The sequence below is a fragment of the Liolophura sinensis genome, chromosome 5 (genome assembly GCF_032854445.1).
Source record: "Liolophura sinensis isolate JHLJ2023 chromosome 5, CUHK_Ljap_v2, whole genome shotgun sequence".
Classification (NCBI taxonomy): domain Eukaryota; kingdom Metazoa; phylum Mollusca; class Polyplacophora; order Chitonida; family Chitonidae; genus Liolophura; species Liolophura sinensis.
The window spans coordinates 18,676,414-18,691,043 of NC_088299.1; the positions used below are offsets into that span (position 1 = coordinate 18,676,414).

At 39.6% G+C, this 14,630-nt stretch overlaps 1 protein-coding gene across 1 annotated transcript in view; it reads left to right on the forward strand.

Annotated features, from left to right (window-relative positions):
• LOC135465555 (GDP-mannose 4,6 dehydratase-like) overlaps positions 1 to 13,045 on the forward strand; it is a 44,899-nt gene extending 31,854 nt beyond the window's left edge. Inside the window, exons 5-11 of the mRNA XM_064742797.1 lie at positions 4,588 to 4,780; positions 6,164 to 6,268; positions 7,487 to 7,614; positions 8,515 to 8,633; positions 9,290 to 9,386; positions 9,736 to 9,804; positions 10,294 to 13,045. Coding sequence (XP_064598867.1) covers positions 4,588 to 4,780; positions 6,164 to 6,268; positions 7,487 to 7,614; positions 8,515 to 8,633; positions 9,290 to 9,386; positions 9,736 to 9,804; positions 10,294 to 10,356 — 774 coding nt within the window. The 3' untranslated portion in view covers positions 10,357 to 13,045. The remainder of the gene's footprint in view (positions 1 to 4,587; positions 4,781 to 6,163; positions 6,269 to 7,486; positions 7,615 to 8,514; positions 8,634 to 9,289; positions 9,387 to 9,735; positions 9,805 to 10,293) is intronic.
• Positions 13,046 to 14,630: the final 1,585 nt, after the last annotated feature.

Genomic DNA, 14,630 nt, shown 5'->3' on the forward strand with positions numbered 1-14,630 from the left:
AATGCCTTTCAACACAATAAATGAAAGTATTTTCACGCATAGTTTTCTGTTGTCTGTGTGGTGAATCTTACTTTATGATGAAATTAGACAGCCATAAATTTGTGTGTCACCATGTCCACTGTGTGCAAGACTGATAGCGTATTTCCGAAAATGACCCTCAGGGTATCGTTACAACTACATGTATAGTTGTCGATGTAAGCCTTCAAGAAGGCCTACTCTGAAGTTTTTATTGAAGAGTTGGATAGAGGTCACCTATGTCATACTCACCTGTGTCATCCTCACCTGTGTTATCCTCACCTAAGTCATATTCACCTATGTCATCCTCACCTATGTCATCTTCACCTATATCATACTCACCTATGTCATCTTCACCTGTGTCATCCTCAACTAAGTCATATTCACCTATGTCATCCTCACCTATATCATACTCACCTGTGTCATACTCACCTATGTCATCTTCACCTATGTCATCCTCACCTATGTCATCCTCACCTATGTCATCCTCACCTGTGTCATCCTCACCTATGTCATACTCACCTATGTCATCTTCACCTATGTCATATTCACCTATGTCATCCTCACCTATGTCATCCTCACCTATGTCATCCTCACCTGTGTCATCCTCACCTGTGTCATCCTCACCTGTGTCATCCTCACCTATGTCATCCTCACCTATGTCATCCTCACCTATGTCATCCTCACCTGTGTCATCCTCACCTGTGTCATCCTCACCTATGTCATCCTCACCTATGTCATTTTCACCTGTGTCATACTCACCTATGTCATCTTCACCTATGTCATCCTCACCTATGTCATCTTCACCTGTGTCATACTCACCTATGTCATCCTCACCTATGTAATCCTCACCTATGTCATCTTCACCTGTGTCATACTCACCTATGTCATACTCACCTGTGTCATACTCACCTATGTCATCTTCACCTGTGTCATACTCACCTATGTCATCCTCACCTATGTCATACTCCAAGTGGTGGCAATGTTAACCAAAATTCTATCATTGATTTGCTGTGCATATTAAATACAGTACTGTAAATTACAAAGTTCATGACTTACACATGTAGTGCACTGTTTATTAGAATCAAAGTTAAACGAATGTTAGGGGTGGTATCTTAAAAAGTACTGCATGTGTTGAGCCTTGGTTTTGCACACACGTACAGCTTAATAACAAGAGGGGGATATTCCATCATTGATTGGATGTGTGCATATTAAATACCCTAATTAAAATATTCATGTCTTGGTGTATTGTTTATTACAATCAACGTTAAACAAAATAGGGGTGGTATCTCAAAAAGTACCGGGGGCCTCTGTGGCTCAGTCGGTTAGCGCGCTAGGGCAGCGTAGTGACCCAGAAGCCTTTCACCAATGCGTTCGCTGTGAGTTCAAGACCAGCTCATGTTGGCTTCCTCTCCGGCCATACGTGGGAAGGTCTGCAGCAACCTGCGGATGGTCGTGGGTTTCCCCTGGGCTGTGCCCGGTTTCCACCCACCATAATGCTGGCCGCCGTCGTATAAGTGAAATATTCTTGAGTACGGCGTAAAACACCAATCAAATCAATCAAAAAGTACCGCATGTATTGAGCCCAGGTTTTGCACACATGTAGAGCATAATAACACAAGCTGGATATTCCATCGCTGATTCGGCGTGTACGTATTAAAGAATTAGTACTCAGATTTATCATTTACTCATAATTAGCTACCCCTGTATATATTGTTATACTGAGTTTAAAAATTATTAAAGGATGACCCATTAAGCAGAATAATATGGCGCTTAAAATCACTAGGTAATGAGGCTAGTTGTAAGCATTTTTTCTGCCAACACTCGGTAGTCTTTGCCGCATTATATCATACAAGTCCAAGCCGTAAAAGATGTCAGAGCTTCGCCATTTAGATCGGTGTTAACAAAGCTATAAGAGTGGCAACAAGCATATTGAATTGCCCCACGAAATGCTTGCTAGTCTGCATACAGTTGTAAAAACAGGCCATTGAAGAACTGCGGAGTTTCCAGATAATTTGACCCTCAGGAAGAAGTAGATCTACAGAACATGAAAGAATGATTTTGTACCCACGTAAGATAGCCACACGTACCTGCTCTCGCCATTTTTCATCAGAAAGTTACAGGTGGAATACAGCGGGCTGGACTTCAAAGATTTGGCTACTATGGGGGCAGTCGACAAAAACCTCAAGCTTAACAGGACATAAAACTGCTAGACAACAAATCCCTCTACACTAACACCGGTGTCCACATTTATATTGTACACCACTATATAGACAGCAAATCTCTCTACCCTAACGCCGATGTCCACATTTATATTGTACACCACTATATAGACAACAAATCTCTCTACACTAACGCCGATGTCCACATTTATATTGTACACCACTATATAGACAACAAATCTCTCTACACTAACGCCGATGTCCACATTTATATTGTACACCACTATATAGACAACAAATCTCTCTACACTAACGCGGGTGTCCACATTTATTTTATGCCCGACTATATAGGCATACAAACAGGCTGTTTGGACTGCCGACAATAAGAGACAGTTGTCTGCGCTGACAATAACAGACAATTATCTGCGCATACTGGTAGGAATTTAGAATTCCTCAGTGTAGAGAGATTCGCTGTCTATATAGTGGTGTTTGGACTGCCGACAATAACAGACAGTTGTCTGCGCATGCTGGTAGGAATTTAGAATTCCTCAGGGAATAGTATGGTATTTATTTTGAAGCTCACCGCGGCAAAGAATAGCAAGTAAATATTATATTCTGAGATAAACACATGAAATGTACGATATAAGCTATAGCTTACCAGCCCATATTACCAGTGCAGTTGGAAATGCCTTGACAATAAATCGGAACTTCAACGTCCTCCATTATGGGTTCAGATTGCTACAGTGGTATATTTGCTTCTTTGTAGTCAGCTAAATTTGGACACTAATCCTTTAAATACAGTTAATTACAAAAATCATGACTTAATGTGTTGTTTATTAGAATCATTGGTAAATAAAGTATTAGCGATGGTATGTGAAAAAGTACTGCATTTATTGAGCCGAGGTTATGCATACCTGTAGAACTCAATAACACAAGCGGGATGTTCTATCGTTGATTTGCTGTTTGCATATTAATTACTGCAAATTACACAATTCGTGACAGTGTGTTGTGTCTGAGAAACTCCAGACTGCACCTCAGGCAATTCTCTGTCTAATTGATATGAAATCGTACATATGTCGCTGGTGCTGGCCAAGATGTAGCAACAGTAACCATGGCAACTGTCTCCATGACAGACCACTTAAATTTATCAATTCTGTGCTCTGTTGAAAGACTTTGTGTTATATGAGTCTAATCCGTATTAGCCATTGAATGCTTTGTACAAGCAAAACACTTAGGCAACTGAGTACAAATATGGAGGTGTTTCTTCATTTAACTTACAAATCGACCAGTTGTCAACAACCAAGTCTCAATGAAACAAAAACTAGTTCAGTCAGTACCTGGTGTCACCAATAGCCTACAGGTGAACCTTAAGTAGTCCGCATACCTGAAACTAAATCTCTTTCTTAATGACGTAAACAGCAATCAAATAATCGAATTTCGCCAGGTGATATGTCACCCATGTTATTCTGCCTCATGATTTGACAGCCCTGTTTTCTGCATGTTGCTATTAGGCAGCAGTCTTGGTGATTTTCTGGAACCTTAAGTAGTCCGCATACCTGAAACTGAATCTCTTTCTCAATGACGTAAACAGCAATCAAATAATCAAATTTCGCCAGGTGATACGTCACCCATGTTATTCTACCTCATGATTTGACAGCCATGTTTTCTGCATGTTGCTATTAGGCAGCAGCCTCGGTGATTTTTTGGAAGATTTCCTCCAGTGTCGGCTCTGTGTGTACAAGTCCATGACTGCCGACTTTTGCCAAGCTGCATGTTTTGGATTGGTTGAAAGAGTCATGACACAATCCCACTATAAATCGTCAGACAGATTATTAAAAAAATTGTTATCATTTATTTTGGTGAAAACCTAAAGACATTTGTCGATTTAAATCTTACATGGATGAAAAATTATTTAATGCCAGCCTCAAGAAATACAGACAGATTACCAGATAATCTGATTTCCACTGTTATTTTGTTATTAACTGTGAAAATGAATTTGTGTCCCAACCCCTCATGCAGCAGGAATGAAATACAAAATGGGTATGCAACAAAATGACATATGTTAGAGATCCAAATACTTAATATCTTTGGAATAAGCTACATGTAATTGTAATTTTGTCGTCCAGTGTGCAGATGCGTTCTTTTATTTGCCGTCCACTGAGTGGTATAGCAGGCTACATCATTTAGTAAATAGAGTTACCTGTAAATGGTTAAGTAAGTAAAATTTAAAAATAAAAATTAAAATTAAGTAAAAAAAAAAAGAAAACAAAAGATTTTTTCTTTTGGATAGTAAGTATTTGGACTTGTCTTGAACCGTGCTCTGAATGTAAAAGAGGTTAGATTGTATTTATATGTGTTGACCACTGTCCCTTCAGATAAGTAAAGTATGTTTTGTTTGTCCTGTCTGCAGATCTCATTTGATCTGGCAGAATACACTGCCAATGTGGATGCTGTGGGAACACTGCGGCTACTGGATGCCATTCGTACATGTGGACTGACGGAAACCATCAAGTTCTACCAGGCATCCACGAGTGAAATGTTTGGTAAAGTACAGGAAATCCCTCAGAAGGAAACCACGCCATTTTACCCCAGGTCTCCTTACGGTGAGCCGTGTTTGCATCAGACATACAAACTGTTAAGTCATTCTGTTTGATCATGGATGTCATGCTAACTGTAGTAAAACATTCGATTGTGAATTTTACTAACATAACCTTGTTTTATATGTATTTTGTGCTAAGCGGGCGCCTGTGGCCGAGGGGGATAACATGCCAGCGTAATACCCACGAGCTTCCCACCAGTGCAGTTGCTGTGAGTTCAAATCCAGCTCATGCTGGCTTTCTCTCCATAGGGTTTGCAGCAACCTCTGAGTTTCCCCCGGGCTCTGCCCAGTTTCCTCCCACCTCCCACCATAATGCTGGCCGCCGTCAAATAAGTGAAATAGTCTTAATTACGACAAAATACACCAATCAAATAAATAAATTTTGCGTAAAGTACTACCAGAATAACCACACAGTAAATACAAGGCAGAGTGTAGACATTACCAATCTCTACATGTACGCTATGAAGTCTGGCGGTATATAATGCAGAGAAGCAGCTCTGGAATACAAGGCAGAGTGTAGACATTACCAATCTCTACATGTACGCTATGAAGTCTGGTGGTATATAATGCAGAGAAGCAGCTCTGGAATACAAGGCAGAGTGTTGACATTACCAATCTCTACATGTACGCTATGAAGTCTGGTGGTATATAATGCAGAGAAGCAGTTCTGGAATACAAGGCAGAGTGTTGACATTACCAATCTCTACATGTACGCTATGAAGTCTGGTGGTATATAATGGAGAGAAGCAGCTCTGGAATACAAGGCAGAGTGTAGACATTACCAATCTCTACATGTACGCTATGAAGTCTGGTGGTATATAATGCAGAGAAGCAGCTCTGGAATACAAGGCAGAGTGTAGACATTACCAATCTCTACATGTACGCTATGAAGTCTGGTGGTATATAATGCAGAGAAGCAGCTCTGGAATACAAGGCAGAGTGTAGACATTACCAATCTCTACATGTACGCTATGAAGTCTGGTGGTATATAATGCAGAGAAGCAGCTCTGGAATACAAGGCAGAGTGTAGACATTACCAATCTCTACATGTACGCTATGAAGTCTGGTGGTATATAATGCAGAGAAGCAGCTCTGGAATACAAGGCAGAGTGTAGACATTACCAATCTCTACATGTATGCTATGAAGTCTGGTGGTATATAATGCAGAGAAGCAGCTCTGGAATCATTCAGAAAATATCCTTAGGTGCCTAATTAAGCTTGAGTTCAGTCTTTTCCAAACTGCTCCTGGTTTTTTACTTTTAATTGGACAAGTTAAAATCTTTCAGTTATGGTATATTTTTTATCTCTACAATTGGATACAATATTATTGTTGTTATTTGAGGTTCAAACTGTTTTGGACATTGTTTTGACCTTGCTTCTGTTAAAGGTGTGGCCAAGCTTTATGGCTACTGGATCACAGTGAACTACAGAGAGGCTTACAACATGTTTACCTGTAATGGTATCTTGTTCAACCATGAAAGTCCACGCAGAGGTGAGTAGTCTGAGAGGCTTTATACCTGTAATGGTATAGTGTAGCCATGAAAGTCTGCGTGAAGGTAAGATGCTCGTAACATGTTTACCTGTAACGGTATCTTGTGTAACCATGAGTGTCCGCGCAGAGGTGAGTAGTCTGAGAGGCTTTATACCTGTAATGGTATAGTGTAACCATGAAAGTCTGCGTGAAGGTAAGATGCTCATAACATGTTTACAAGCATAACAACATCCCGGTTAACCAAAAATTGCATACAGACGTGAGTATGGGTTACAACATGCTTGTGTTTACACTGACTGCCGTCCAGTACAGTCAGGCGATAATACAAGGTTAGGTGGTGACTGAGGTCTTATCTCCAGTATGCCAGGGGCCTCCGTGGCTCAGTTGGTTAGTGCGCTAGCGCAGCGTAATGACCCAGGAGCCTCTCACCAATGCAGTTACGGTAAGTTCAAGTCCAGCTCATGCCAACTTCCTCTCCAGCTGTACATGGGAAAGCCTTCCAGCAACCTGCGGATGGTTGTGGGTTTCCCCCGGGCTCTGCTCAGTTTTGTCTCACCATAATGCTGGTCGCCGTCGTATAAGTGAAATATTCTTGAGTACAGTGTGAAACACCAGTCAAATCAATAAATAGATTTTCAATATTCCAACTCTAACAATACATAGCATGCATATTCTGAGTCTATCTGCTGGATAGTCAGCAAAATATCTCAAAAACTAATAAAATAGGATCATTCAAATTTGATACATGTTTTCGTATCTAATATCACAAGCTGATCAATTGTTTTATGGATACTTCTTGCATTTACCATTTTACCTGATATTATAAATTTTTGGACTTCTGATTTGTCAAAGTCACTGTTGTAATTCCACCATCATTAACTGCTGCTGTTAATGAGAGGTTAGAGCAAGGAAACAGGACTGGACGACCCAGTGTCAGTTTAATGTGACTGGATGGGGTGTCATGTCTCGTGTCGTTGACATGACACCTCTTTGGCACCAGCAGTTTGGCGTGTGGACTCACTCTGCCACAAGAGGGCATAGTATATGTACACACACCTAATGACTCCTCCTCATTTGACTGAAAAATTGTACGTTAAATCCCAAGCATTCATTCATTCATTCATTAATGCATGATGATGTACATGTAACCTAAATTGTCAGCGAGCCCAGGAAATGAAGGCTTTGTTTGAAAGACTTGTACATTTCATCTGTGAACAGGGGAGAACTTCGTTACAAGGAAGGTTACAAGAGCAGTCGCAAAGATCAAGCTTGGACAACAGGAAGTTCTGCAGCTGGGCAACCTAGATGCTAAAAGAGATTGGGGTCATGCTAAGGATTTTGTCGAGGTAACATTAGTTACATTATCTGGTACATGTCTATTTCAGCTTCCTTGGCAGGGACTTGTTTTATTCGTTCACTTGCATTTATTTGTTGGTTTTCTTGTTTTGGTTTAGCCATAGTTGTTTAACAGTATACTAAAAAATTTTCACATATTCAGTGGGGGTCAGTTCTATGGGTTGAGAAGTGTCCGGTTTAAACCAGTGACCTTTGGCAAGTTATTGACAACACTTTGTCACATGTAATGTAGAGATACATGTACCCCCATGCTGGTGGTAGACATGTAATCATAGACTGGAGGTTTAGCCAGCGGGGGTGTCTCCGTGTCTTTGAGACAGCCAATTGTGACAAAATTAACATGGAAGGGAAAATAGGAAAAGATTGGAAAGGAGACAGCCTGATATCAAATTTTGGCTAAATCTATGGCAGTGGTCTTAACGAACGCTAGACTGCCCAAACATCCGCATCATTGTCATCATCTGCTTATTGTTACCAAACCGGATCCCCGCTCATTCATAATACACAACCTTTTAGTAGTCAATGAACAAAATTTTGAGATTCGTTAATTTTTGCTAGATTTTGCAATCAAAAGTAGGCTTTAACTATTTTGCCTAAAATCCTACGTTCCAGTTTTATAACCTGTACAGCACCAGGAGTGCTGCGGCTGTAATAACCTACTTGCACATCTAACATATTCTCATAATGGTCTGCCAGGAACCTGTGGATGCTCGTGGGTTTCCCCCGGGCCCTGTACGGTTTCCTCCCACCATAATGCTGGCCGCCATCCTACAAGTGAAATATTCTTACTGCGCAGTGGCGTAAAACATCAATCAAATAAATAAATATTCGCATAGTGTTGATACTTATTTCTGTTGTCAAAGGTTCATGCTTGCTATTAATTTGGACAGGCGATGTGGCTGATGTTACAACAGAGTCAACCAGATGACTACGTCGTGTCAACAGGGGAATGTCACAGTGTCCGCGAGTTTGTGGAATTGGCGTTTGCAGAGGCGGGAATAAATATTGTGTAAGGTTTACATATAACTATCATATGTTTTATCCTGTCAAATACATTTCAGTGCAAACAGCTACATGTACATGTGCAAATATGCTAGCAAACCCTTGCCTTCATTTGCCTTCAGTCTTTACAAGTGTCGAGGTGAGTGCTGTCCAGTTAGTCCAGTTTAATAGTCAGTGATATGTGCTCAAAGCTGGTGGCATTCTATAAGATGACCCTGTAGTAGGAGATCACGTGATCGCCCTGGCGTGAGCAAAAACATGATGGCTACATCATGTTGAAACATGGGGAAAAAAACCATGATTGCCATTCTGTCAGCGACCAATAAGCCCTTCTTGTACAAAAAAAAATCAAGTAAGCTCTACAGAAACACTCAGACTATCTGGAAAGCTGAAACTTATACAAATACAACACATACACTATCGCTGACAGCAGTTCAGAAATAGGCATTTTCCTATGCGATTACATTAGTAGGACATTATTTTCCGCACACGCCATCTGTTAGTGAGGGGATCGTGTGGTCTCTAGGTGCCAATAATCCTTTCTTCTCTGTTGGGTGTATCCTGGTATGAAGATGATCTCAGGAGGATGCAGCCCAAATGTTGATAATGTCCGGGTGGAATCCGGATCATGTGGACATCATAGTTTGTTGCTTTTTGTTTTAGATGGGAAGGAGAAGGAGTCAATGAAGTTGGCAAGGACAAGTCTACAGGGGTCGTCCGCGTTTTTGTCAATCCAAAGTTCTACCGTCCAACAGAAGTGGTGAGTGGGCATACAACAATACAGCTATGACTAGTAGTATTTTGACTGGTGTTCTACGCCATACATAGGAATATTTCACTTCTTCATTATGGTGAGAGGAAACGGAGCAGTGCGAAACCCAGAACCGTCAAAACTCACAGTAATCACATTGGTGGGAGGCTTCTTGGTCATTGTGCTGTACTAGCCTGTTAACCTCAATCCACACACGCCCAAGTAACTCTGCTTCAGTGACATGATGAACCATTGCAGCAGCACCTGAATTCGGCCAGTGACTGTTGCTACAGCATGCGTATGTATGTTTGAATGTCAACATATTTAATGACTTCAACATGTCGTTTGTATTTCACAGGAATTCCTGCTGGGGGATTGCACAAAAGCTAAACAGACATTAGGGTGGAAACCAAAGTATGACTTTAAGGTAAGTTTGCATTCTAATTTTGGTCCAGATTGCATACCTATTTCTGTGCAATGAGGACTTTGGACAAAGAGCCAAATTGACCACTATTTTCTTGTTATACATCAGCAGTTTTTTCTGGAAATGGGGCGGGAATGTTTTGGTTTATAGCCTGTCCTTAAACAACACAATGTAAGGCCACAATGCATCTTTGTTCAGTGTTGGATGGGGGAATAAAAACAAAATTGAAATGTGAATTGTCCCAGTAATTTTTCCTATGTAAGATGTGTTTATTTGATTGGGAACTTTTAGAACAGGAAAATCATTAATACATCAAGATCAGATGAAATGAAATGGTGCATTTAAAAAAAATTTGTGGATTTTTTAGCATTGGCCCATTAAACACAAAGTTAAATTGGCGTCACCTAACTGCCATGCAGTATCTTCTCGCCGCTAGAGCTGGAAATTAGCGCTGTGATGGCTGAGATTTTGGTGTTTTTTTCTTTTCCTCAGAAACTTGTGAGTGAGATGGTAGCTTCTGATGTACAATTGATGAAGGAGAACCCGATGGCTTGAACATGTATCCAGTTCCAAAAAAACATCCCCCGCCGCCATTTCCAAAGAGGTGAACAATAAGGCTATACTATGACAAACAAGAGAGCTTTTATCAGAAAAAGCAGAACATTTTATCATCTTAAATTTTTTTTTTTTTTTTGAAATCATGTTGAAAATTTTTGATTGTATACATGTACATCAAGCAAAAAAAAGTAACATTGACTATTTATTGAATTTTAATGTCTTAAAAATCAATGTGCCTGAGATTTCGTTCTTCTGACAGCAGTGGGTGTATATAGCTAATGATTTATGGTACTTTTAAGATGTAGCCCAAGTGTGTGGTGATGTACTTACGTAATGTTTTATGAAAAATGTGATGAGTTTGTAGTAACATGCTTTATTGTGCTATGTTTTATGAACATTTGACGCTGTGACATATTTGGATATATTTAAAGTTTATATTTTGATTCAGAGCTAAGGTTGGTCTTTTTTCTGTTTTGTTGATAATTTACATGTGTGACATTCATCTCACTAGTGCTGTAATGAGTCAAGAACTGAACCTTGAGTGCCGCATGGCTGCATGGTACATTGTATTTAGCATAGACACAGCTAAAACTAAATAATCTTTGTGTTTTCACTGCTTTTTAATGTGTCATGAATTTATCTCTGTGTGTTTAGATAACAGCTGATCTAAGCCTATTTTTATTTTTGAATTCCATGTGAAATTAACATTTAACCAATCAATCCATGTATTTCTTTTGTATGTTGAGAAGGGTGTTGTACATGAGACTGAAAGAGTTGAACACTTTTGTATGTTGAGAAGGGTGTTGTACATGAGACTGAAAGAGTTGAACACTTTTGTATGTTGAGAAGGGCGTTGTACATGAGACTGAAAGAGTTGAACACTTTTTGTATGTTGAGAAGGGTGTTGTACATGAGACTGAATGAGTTGAACACTTTGCCAGTTTTGATTTAAAAAAACCAAAAGCAGCCATGCGTCTAGTAAACATATTGACCAAAATTTATTTCTTCTTGTCTAGAATTTTAATTAAACATTTTTTATCAATGCAGGTTATGAAGACTAGTTTCCATGGTTATGGTTACCATAACAACATTAATGATGTAACCAGCACAATAATGATGTAACCAGCACCATACAAATGTAACAAGCACTATAAAGATGTAACCAGCAACATAGAAATGTAACAAGCAACATAAAGATGTAACTAGCAGCATAAAGATTCAGCATAGCGTAACAAGCACAAAGCCCAAAACAGTTTGTGAACATTTTCTGTTGATGATACGGACATTATACTTGTGTGTCACTATACGAGTGACTATATGACGTTTATTTTTCCACCACTATATCCATTGTGCAGAATATAATGCTGTGTGATCAAAATTCGGGTGACTGTTTTGTTTGTGTTGTCTTTTTTGTCTGCTGTACAGTGCTGGAACTGTTGGTATCTACACCAGTCATTACTGCAGAGCTTTCCATTTCATTATGAACATGTAGATTTACATCTATCCTTGTTATGTTATTAGCTTTCTTCTGGTCTAAAATTGTATAAATCCTCGTTTATTGAAGAGATTATGTTTGAGCACTTATTTCCATAGACTTACACGTGATCAAACCCAAAGCTGTGTCACGTCAATTTGTTAGTTTCCATGGCTTTTCTCCATCTCAATCATCCCAGCCTATCAGATGATAAAACTGGTTTACCTTTCTGACCACAAGGTGGCGCCATTGTTACAAAAATCATTTTTAATTAGGATTTCCAGCGCCACCTTGAAGCTGAATGGACAAAGAAGCGAAGGGGCTGAACCCATTACTAGTAGGCCTATGTGGTAAGCTCTGAAATCAAAAGAAGTGAGCATATTAAAATGGAAAATGGATCTCAGACGTTTTGTGGACAAACCCCAATACCTACCAACCCGCTCTGATCAGAGTATGTATGTAGTTTTATGCTCCAGTTAGCTTTGCCAAAGAGCAAGTTGTTCTTAAAAATGAACTTTGTTTCCAGTTTGACTTGTGTGATCTGACCGATTAATGCTTTTTTCAGTGAATCATACTTAATCTGAAATAGTCACATTGATTTTTGTTTTTTTTTCTCTGGATATTTTTTTCTTTTTTTGCTTTTTGCTTTATTATTAATGCACTATAACTTTGGAGTCAGTATATTAGAGTGAAGTTGTGGGACCAAAGATAAACCTAAAAAAAAAAATGTAAACGTATTTGTGATATATGATTTGTAATTTATTTGTGGGGAATTTGTTAACATGTTTAAATTTTGTGTGCAGGATTTGCATTAAATGAAGACTGTAGTATTCAGATCTACTGTGCATGTTGACAGACCATTTTTTAGACCCCTATTCCCAAATAAATGTGCTAATATTCGTGGTTTGTAGGAAATCAGTTTTAGATTTACAATTCTATACGTTTCATGTTTCATATATTGTATGTAGGTTCCTGGGGGAAATTGGTTTCTCATTAGTACCCATGGAACTGTGGGGATTTTCTTGCAATATTTATTGGGGAAATCTGTTATTCACTGTTTTACCTTGCTTTGGGACTCTTTTGATCAGTATAATAGCTCGTGTTGTTGCAGGGAAAGACCAGAGAAATGCACTTTGGCCATTTCTTAAGTATTATAGTATTCACTTGAAAAAACCAACGAAATAAAATAACAGCGTTATTTTATTAACTCAAGTAGTCTTTTGTTTGATTTCTTTGAAAACTTTCATTCAAAAAATGTACCATGCGGTGGACATCTGGATGACTACAGAGGGATGTAGTAACACGGTCTCGTATCCGCGCGACCGCGGGTTATCTTGTCTGGATGATTACAGAGGGATGTAGTAACACGGTCTCGTATACCCGCAACCGCTGGTTATCTTGTCTGGATGATTATAGAGGGATGTAGTAACAGTCTCGTATACGCGCAACCTCTGGTTATCTTGTCTGGATGATTACAGAGGGATGTAGTAACACAGTCTCGTATACGCGCAACCTCTGGTTATCTTGTCTGGATGATTACAGAGGGATGTAGTGACACAGTCTCATATACGAGCAACCGCTGGTTATCTTGATGTTTGGTTCTTCCTATAGGATGCACTGGATGTGCTTTCACCTTTAATCGGATGGCTAAGGGTGACAGGCGTCATGGAAGGGAACAGTTCTTGAGCACGACGTTAAACTCAAGTGAATAAAAAAAAGAGATGTGTCTTTAATTTGGTACTGTGCTTTCGATGGCGATAGCTTATAGACATATAGTAAGTGAGTAGGGACGCCAACAGGGACCAGAAACAAAGGAGAATGAAGAGAAAAGACAAACGTGAGCTACCTGTTTTAAAACGCACATAAGTACCAAGAGCGAACTCCTGTGTATTCAGGTGACTAGAACGTATAATCGCGCGAGAGTTCCTGGTTTATAATTGCGCGAGAGTCCCAGGTTCAACTCCGATTTAAGTTCTTACTTTAGGAGGTGTGTTTTGAAAGTGTGAGCGCTCTCCTACTACGAGAAAGAGCGCATACTGTACTGTACAAAAAAAAGCGTTTAAATCTTGATGAGTAAGAAAAAGTAACAATAACACATGGTCCCCATGCAGTTTATATCGGCTTCTTCTCATAGTTTTAGCTGCCAGAAAGTTTCAGGATATCTGAAAGAGCTGTGCTTCCGAGGTTTAATTGACGGCCCAGGACCATCTCTTCTGGAGATAGGGCAGTTGTTCAGCTTCCTCAGTCAGCAAATGCTGTACATTTTCATGAGAGAAAATAATTTCCAAAATTGGACCAATATTCATTTCATCCCCACTTCCTAAAACGTGTCTCCGTCAATCTGAAATAGCAGAACTTCCTGGGCCTAAGCGACCTCTGGGCCCTCATCTGATGGGTTTTGATAAACCATATAGGTCATATGACCTCTTTGAATATCTGATTATCGGGGGAGACTTATTTAGAGCTCAAATAATGATCAGTTTTAATTGCTGAAAAGCGGTACATGTCGACCTCGGGCCTTTCGGGGCGGCACCGGAACCTTCGACTTTTGGACTGGGTTAGTAAACTCCGACTAGAAAATTCCTGGCGACATATTAGACTTCTAACGAGTGGGTGCTCAGGCTTTCAACCAATCATTGAATAAATCAATCAGTTCATCGTTACTAACTTTCCCAAAACTTCGAAAATCAATTTTTGATAACTTTTCTCGTACAACACGTTGTCTTTTGGCACTGTAACCTAGGCAAAATCTGTTACAAATAAAGTCCGAGAAATATGAAAGTGGCCCTGGAGTGGA